The following is an 8,560-nucleotide window of genomic DNA, read 5'->3' as shown; positions in this document are numbered from 1 at the left end:
CACATTCTAAAAAGCCTCATTCTCTTTGTAGGCACTTTATAGATTTATTACACATGACATCCTCCAAATACCATCTTGTGATTTAAATTGTTTGTCTGATAGAAAATAATGGGTGTCAGCAGCTTAGATCATTGTACCTGCTGTGTGACTTTCAAACTCCAAAGGTTTTCTTCCTTTGGAGATTTTTTTTTTTTGGCAATTTCATCTCCAAAACCCAATTATACTGGGCTCTTTTCAAGTAGGCCTATAAAAACCCAGATGTTCTTTCAGAAGGGAAGCAGCTCCGTTTCCATCTCTTCTGAAGCAGCCACACACCAACATTAAGGAGTGATCAAGATGCAGAGACTCTGCATGACTGTGTTGGTCTAGATTATGGTACTTTTCATAAACTACATAGATTAAAAAAAAAAAAACCTCACTGAAAAAGCTTCTAGGTCATGATTTCTTCAAAGTCAGACAGCTGCTTCATCTGTTCAATTTGCATAGAATGCCTTCTGAGGAGCTTCTTTTTACTTCTCAAGTCAACTCTCTTTGGTGAACTTGGAGCAACAGGTACCATGGATTTTAAGCCACTAGCAAGTGGAGAGGAAGGTTTGCTGCTCGATCTAATATCCGGGATAGGTGGGTTCAGATTTACATTTAAAGGCGGAAGGAAGCCAGGCCTGGTCTGGGAAATTCGGTCTAGTAGCAGAGTTCCGGAACCCCGTCTTTCTAGAAGATGGGGTGGCCTGCGGCGCGCTGAGCTGGGGGACGTGCAGGGCACAGCATCCAGGGCCTCCCTGGAGCCCTGGAAAAGAGACAAGTGGGAGTTGTTGAGCTTCTTTCGATCTAAGGGCCCTTTGCCTGATTCAAGGGAAATGGAGTTGGGCGGGTCAGCCCCTGGCTGTAAATCTAAATCATAGAGGTCATTTTCCAGCCGTTTGAGGGACACTGCATCTTTGAGAGCAGAGGGGCCTGATGGGCCAATACCACCCTTCTCTTGGTCAACAGGGAGAGTTCCTCTTCTGGCCAGACGTGAGTGGGGAGGCTGACTTTTCTCGCAGGCTGCCTTCCACGAGGCCAGTGCCGAAGAGGCTGAAATCTTCAGAACCTGCTCCGTGAGCATGCGGAAGAGGCTGGGGTCTTTGCTATCAATACTGTTGGTTCTGGAGAGGGGGCCCCTTTTGGGGAAGGACATGTCACTGATGCTCTTGATGACCTCACTGTCTGCACCTGCGCCATGGGTCTCATCCTGGCGCATAGAGGCGGCCAACACGGAGGGCGCGGTCAGGCCCCAGGGCTCAGATTGGAGCCTCTTCAGTTGAGGCAAACGGGCCCTTTTGAGGTTCCCAGCTTTCCTAGTGGGTGACCCAGGCTCATTAGGAGCCTTGGAGTTGTTGCAACCACCTGGATGCCCTGATTGGAGGCTAAAGAAGTCATCTTCCTTCTCACTGGGTGGAGAGCCCAGGCCTGGAGCCTTCAGTTCAATATCCGAGGGAGATGCGTACAGTGGAGGCGACTGTCTGTCTTCCTCTTTGGGTGAAGGAGGGACATTAAGATACTGTTTGGTGGTTTTGGTGCCTGAAGATGATTTATCCGTTGTTATAATAATCACCTCCTTGCCTTTGGCTTTGCAGGCATCCAGGAGATGTTTCAATGCATCCTGGTCATCTGCATTTATTGCGTAAACCAGAGCTGAAGCCCCTGTGCGATCCTCGAGGCTGGGGTCTGCTCCATTCTCCAGTAGCAAGGAGACCACTTCTCCCCCAGCTCTTCTGATGCAAGCATGGATGAGGGCGGTCTTGCCAGACTTATCCTGAATATTGGGGTCCGCCCTGTTGTCCAGCAGATACTTCACCATCTTGGACTTGCTGATGCTTTGCTGGTCCACGTGTTTGGTGATACATGCCACCATGAGAGCCGTTTCGCCTTTGTCGTTGCTTTCGTTGATGTAAGCACCCCCTTCCAGGAGGAGTCTGGTCAGCCTGAGCCTCCCCAGCCACACGGCCTTTAAAAGTGAGTTTCCATCAGTCCTTAATTCGGTGTCGTCATCCATCATACTGGCTACAGCTTAGAGTCTCTGAGCCACAGTGGCGATCAGACCTAGCAAGGGAAGAAGAGAGAAAAGGGTCATGTATTCTATAGAGCTGATCTGAGCAGCAAGGCTGTTACAGAGTCTGGATACAGTCATGTCCCAGTTTGATCCCAAGTTACGCCACCTTGCTTGGTTATTTAACTTCTCTGGGTTTATTTCTTCATCTGTAACATGGCAGGGGTGACTGTGGTGATAGTGGCAAGCTACCTGACTTTGTGAAGATTAAATGAGACAGTGTATATAAAACACGTAACCACACGTAAAGCGGTTGGCATGACGCCTAGGAGAGAGCAAGCAATAAAACGTGCAAGCTCTTACTGCGTTGACTGCATGAGACTTATCACAAATGCCGTTTAAGAAACTTTGTTTTCTGTCTGTCGGCATCACTAAAGTCTAAGTTTCCATAAGGAAAGGTCTGAGTCTATCTTGTTCACTGTTGTAGCCTCAGCGTTTAGCAATGAGTCACACTTAATAGGTTACCTCGTAAATAATGGTTGAATGCAGTGTAGTTCTAGGTGTGTATCAAAAAGAGCAGTAGGAAATACACCAAAATGGTGATAGGATTATGAAGAGTTTCCTTTTCTTCTCTTTGCTGTACTTCCTAAACTAAACATGTATCACCATTGTCGTAGGGGGGAAATACTGTAAAACAAAAGCAATCCAGCTGCCCATTTCCAGGTTGTAGCCCCCACTGTTCAAGCAGATGTCAGAGCTCTCATCCTCATTCAGACTCTCAGAATAGCTCAAATAATGCAATGCTACATCCTCCTCTCTGGTTGAACAGATCTGAGGCAGAGGATGGACAAGGGGATTGCCTTTTTGCTCATGAATGTTAGGAAATAAAGCTCGTTCCGGAGCTCCCCCCGCTGAGGTCTGTCAAACCTGGGTTTTCTGCTTTGGTTCTCCTCGTGTCAATTACCTAATTCCTGGACTCAGAGCCTCCAAAATGGGTGTTGGTCACGAGGTCTCCCACGAATAAGGAGAAATGGTCTCCCAGAATTGATGCCCTGCCAGCTCTGGGTCCCTCACTGGCCAAGCTCTGCCAGCACGGCCCCTCCATGTGGACTTTTTGTCCCTCAGGCTCCGCTGAGCAGGTGTCACAATGCCTGAGTTTTCCTTCTCTGATGCATGTCATCCTTCCTCTTACCCCACTACCCTGAGCAGTTATTGATCAATTTCTATTCCTCTATTAAATAGGAAGTCAACAGCTTTTCTTGGCTAAAGTTGAGAGATGGGTATATTGCCTTTTAAAACTTTTAATCCATGAATAGATACTTTGTTTAAAAAACAAAAAGCCCAAATCACACTTAAGTATATAAAGAAGAAGAGTACCCTTTACAGGCCCCCAGCCCACCTTGAAGCCACTCATCTCTTCAGAATTAACTGTGGTTAGCAGTCTAGGTTGTATCTTTCTGCTTCAGATCATTTTCTGCTTCTTCCAAATGCATTATTCTAATAATGCCATCTCAGTCTGATCTTGTTGCAATTGTGTTTGTGTGTTCCTATGAGATTTTCTGTAAAATCCCTACCATCCAAAGACACTGTATATTATTAAATGTATTCACAAGAAGTTTGTTTCTGTCTCTTCAACTCTGTGCTTCTTTCTCCAATCTCCTACTGAGTCCTTCTTCCTCTCTCCCTCTCTCTCTCTCCCCGCCTGCGCCCCCAGATGTGGCCATTCTTTCTCTTCTGTTTCTGTCATTTTAACTCTTCTGTGGTCATATGATCATTGATCATTTTATTACAGTTCTATGTGTCTATAAGCTTGTTAGTCCCCAAACTCTGGACATCTAAAGCAGAATTTTCAAGGGCTAAATAAAGAAAAGGCAATGTGCAGTGAAAACATGCTGTTTTCCATTCCATCCAAGGGGCCCTTCGCCTCCTGGCCACACCTCTTCAGCATCTGCCCTGCTACTCCTGTTCTCTTTATATGCCATCTATCTTGAAATCTGGTCATTTCTCAAATGCCCCACTGTTTATTTTTCTTCCTTCTAACCCTGTTCATGTTTCTAACTCTAAGACCTCCCTGCTCTTCTTTAATTATTCATCATCCCTCAAATCTCAGCTCAAATGTTACTTCCTTTTTAATCAAGAGAAAAATCACTCAGGATGGAAGGGAGAAAGTGGAATAAAATGACAACTGACTCATATGCAGACTATATAAAGAACTCCTACAAATCACTTCCTCCAAAAGAGGATACACAAATGGCCAATAAGCGCAGAAAAAGGTGCTCAGCCTTGTTAGTAATCAAGGAAAATCAAATTACAGCACAATGAGATACCACTACACCCTCCAGCATGGCTAAAATTAGACCGACAGTACCAAGGATGGAGGAAGATGGGAAGATTCAGGAACATGTTGGTGGGAGCATAAATTGGCTCCACTAAATTAATGCCTACACTCTGACCCAGTAATTCCATGCCTGGGTTTAGGTGTGTGATAGACTGAAAAGCATGGCCACAAAGTCCTGCCATCCCAGTGTGCACACCACTTGCCATGAGGTCTTGCCTCTCCTCCTATGGAGAGGAGGCGTCAGCATGTGATTTGCTTTGACCAATAAAACGCAGCAGAACTAACTCTGTGTGACATTCAAGGCATGGCCCCAGTGAACCTTGTAGCTTCAAGATTTGCTCTCTTGGAATCCAACTGCCATGTGCAGAAGTCTGGGGTATCCCTAACCAGAAAGGACACCGGGCGCTTCAGCTGACAGCCACAGTGAACATCAGAGTGTGCACGAGGCCAGCCAAAGCCCCAGATGATTGCAACTGTGTGAGGGAACCCAGGTGAGGCCAGCAGAAGTTCCCAGAGGCTGGTCCAAATCGCAGAATATGAGCAAATAAATGATTATTGTTTTAAGCCACTCATTTTGGGATGCTTTGTTCTCAGGAATAGATTACTGATAAATATGCATAGCAAAACGTGTGCAAAAATGATCCTGGCAGTGAAAACTAGAAACAACCCATCAAGAAGAAAATAAAGAAATTGTAGTATATTCGTATTCATACACTGGAATATTATACATCATCTTTACATTCTCTCTCGCTCTCTCACACACAGACAAACACACATGCACGCACACGCACTCACACACACAACGTACCAAAAGAAAAAAGTGGATACTGCATCCCCTGGGTTCAACTTTCTCAATTCAAGTATTGATCTGGTTAATCATCTGGGTCCACCTCCTCCCCATATCTCTGAGCCCCTCGAGGCAGGAAAACTGTCCTTTCTCCCCCATCAGCTGCGTGATAATTCGAAAGTAAGATAAAGGAAAAGATAGAGGAAGGGAGGAAGAGAAAAAGGAAAGGAAGATGGGAAGGAGACGTGGGTGGATCATTGGGTTATCTCTCTATGTTGTGTGTGGTGCAAATCACATAGCTCTGGACTACCTCGAAGTCCGGGGAGGGGGTGTGGGGAGTAGGGGAGGCAGGTAGGGAACAAAAGAGAAAAGGAAAGCAGGGAAGAAGATGGACTATCTGGGAGATGCTTCTCTCCCTTCACTTGGAATCAGTGGCACCTCCTCCCCTGAGCCCAGGCTTGTCCCCAGTCAACACTGCCCTGGCCCCTAAGGAGAGAGCAGGATGGAGGCTCAGCATCCGAGTTGTTCTCTGAGGTCTGGAATGTCTAGCCCATCTATAGAGGTAACATTCTCTGTCCACAGTGAGCTAGTTTTCGGGTTGTCTCTAACCATTTTTTCACTGTGGGCCTCCCCACTGAAATTCCTTAAATGACGAAAATGCAGGAGCTCCGTGTGAGGACAGAATCAGACCCTTCCCTCATTCTTGTAGCCCAGATCAAATGTGCTGCCTTAACATTAACTGTTGGTGTGCTGCATTTGCCTTACACTTTTCATGTCAAGAAAATTGGGTTGAAAAGATTGCAGTTCACACAGATGTAGAGAATGGACATATGGATACTGGGTGCGGAGGAAAGGAGGGGTGGGATGAGTTGGGAGATTGGGATTGACATATACACACTACTGTGTATAAAATAGATGAGAACTAATGAGAACCTACTGGATAGCACAGGGGCCTCTACTCAGTGCCCTGTGGTGGCCCAAATGGGAAGGAAATCCAAAAAAGAGGGGATATATGTATACTTATAACTGATTCACTTTGCTGTATAGCAGAAACTAATACAACATTGTAAAGCAACTATACTCCAATAAAAATTAATTTAAAAAAATAAAAATAAAAGATTGAAGTTCACATAGCTAGTTGACAAGAGCCTTGCAAATTACGCCAGACTCGCTTTTTGTATCATCCCAGATTCACATAGCCCTGTCTGCTTACCCTCTCTGTGGGTTGGCCGCTCACCTTGCTCTCTTGCCTGAGTGGCCTTAGCAAGTTCTATACCTTGGTCTTAGGGCAGGACACTGCTGCTGCTGTCACTGCTACGGATGGCTGAGCCCCACACCTGGTTTCAACTGATCAGGAGAAACTGACTATTGGAGAAAGCTGTTGGAGAAAGTGTTTCTCCAACAGCTGCCTGGAGAGACAGAATTACTCAGCTCAGAAGTGTGGGGGGATTAGCCCTTTGCAGAGCAAAATATTGACCAATGGTAGATGAGAAGTAGATGTCAGGAAAACGCTTTTCCCTTTCGTCTCCTAATAGCCCGGTTTGGGTGAGTTTAAAAGATTTGGGTGGGATGCAATGGATTATACAACTTCCGCAAGACTGAGCAATCAGTGCACTTGTCTTCAAGCCATGAGTCGCTCAATAACGTAGCCCTTGTATTTGCTCTTCCTCTTGCCTGGCCTCGTATTCCATTTCCCCTTATTCCTACTTCCCAAGGGTTTTGTTTGTTTGTTTGTTTGTTTTATTTTTAAATTTTTATTGGAGTATAGTTGATCTACAATGTTGTGTTAGTTTCAGGTGTACAGCAAAGTGAATCAGTTATACATATACATATATCCACTATTTTTTTAGATTCTTTTCCCATATAGGTCATTACAGAGTATTGAGTAGAGTTCCCCGTGCTATACAGTAGATTCTTTTTTTTTAAATTGGAGTATAGTTGCTTTACAATGTTGTGTTAGTTTCTGCCGTGCAGTAAAGTGAATCAGCTATATGTATACATATATCCCCTCGTTTTTGGATTTCCTTCCCATTTAGGTCACCGCAGAGCATTGAGTAGAGTCCCCTGTGCTATGCAGCAGGTTCTCATTAGAATTCCCAAGGTTTATAACCCAATGAAGTGTTAATATGTATGTTTTTACCAAAGGCTGATACCAACTGCCTTCTTTGAAGCATCAAATGGCCCTATCAAATTTCCTCTCTCCCCCATTTAACAAACGAAGAAACTGAAGCCAAGAGTGAAGGCTTGGCTTGCGCTGGGTCATTCAGAGATCAGTGAGTGGGTGACTCTTCTGAGATGTCCTGCCAGCCCACACTGACCCTTCTCTCTGTCATCTATCTCCCCGCACAGTGTTCAGCTTTTGGTAGGTGACTTTGTACTCTCTGACCTGCCCCATGTGCTTGACTGACTTGACCTTGGGTAGAATTTGACATTGAGACTGAGAAACACCAGTTATCTTGGGCTGTTAGTAGGAACTGAAGTGTTAGGGACTCCGGAGATAAGGCTGCAGTCGTCGGGTAGCCACATGCACAGAGAAGCAGAAAGGCTGACGTGCACACTGAGAAGAATGAAGTAAACACACTGAGAAGCTGATACGAGAGGTGGAGAGAATCCCCTCTCTCTTCAGCAGTTCGGCTCCCTCTGGGGTCTGTGAACACTCTAGAAGCCATGTTTCTGTTTAGCATAGCTTGAGTTAATTTTTATTATTTATAAAAAGGTAAACCTTCACTAAAACACTGGCATTACTTGCTGGCTCATTCATTCATATATTCACCATCAAACACTCAATGTGTCTACTCCACATTAGGTGTTGAAGAAATCTGTAGAATTCTATAGAATTCTAAAAAAATCTATAGAATTCAGGATTGGAAGGGTGAGACGGGAGGCTGGAGGAGCCTCTCAGAGATGATGAGGTTCAGAAGCACCAAAATGAGGAAGTTATGGAAGAATCAAGCTGGAGAGATGTTCGAAAGCTAGAATTGAATAGTGACCCATTGAATGTGGGAGTCAACCAAGACCAAATTTACTTTTTTTTTTTGGTTGCATTGGGTCTTCGTTGTTGCGCACAGGCTTTCTCTAGTTGCGGCGAGCAGGGGCTACTCTTCGTTGCAGTGCGCAGGCTTCTCATTGTGGTGGCTTCTCTTGTGGCAGAGCACGGGCTCTAGGCGCACAGGCTTCAGTAGTTGTGGCACGCGGGCTCAGTAGTTGTGGCACACAGGCTTAGTTGCTCCGCGGCATGTGGGATCTTCCCAGACCAGGGCTCGAACCCGTGTCCCCTGCATTGGCAGGCAGATTCTTAACCACTGTGCCACCAGGGAAGTCTCTGAATTTACTTTAGCTTGGGAATTTATCTCCTACTGTGCATCACAGAGAATGAATGTTAAAAACACCTATTGCTGGAAACAGC

The 8,560-nt window shown here is 45.4% G+C and overlaps 1 protein-coding gene across 1 annotated transcript; it reads right to left on the bottom strand.

Moving 5' to 3' along the window:
• Positions 1-430: 430 nt before the first annotated feature.
• ANKRD34C (ankyrin repeat domain 34C) lies at positions 431-2,038 on the bottom strand. The gene has a single exon (XM_036844865.1). It carries the CDS (start codon positions 2,036-2,038, stop codon positions 431-433), a length of 1,608 nt encoding a protein of 535 aa, XP_036700760.1.
• Between the last annotated feature and the right edge of the window lie 6,522 nt (positions 2,039-8,560).

This window comes from Balaenoptera musculus, chromosome 2 (assembly GCF_009873245.2).
Source record: "Balaenoptera musculus isolate JJ_BM4_2016_0621 chromosome 2, mBalMus1.pri.v3, whole genome shotgun sequence".
In the NCBI taxonomy this organism is placed as follows: Eukaryota; Metazoa; Chordata; class Mammalia; order Artiodactyla; family Balaenopteridae; genus Balaenoptera; species Balaenoptera musculus.
The sequence above is the reverse complement of the archived record's forward strand: the minus strand, read 5'-3'. Positions and strand labels throughout refer to the sequence as shown.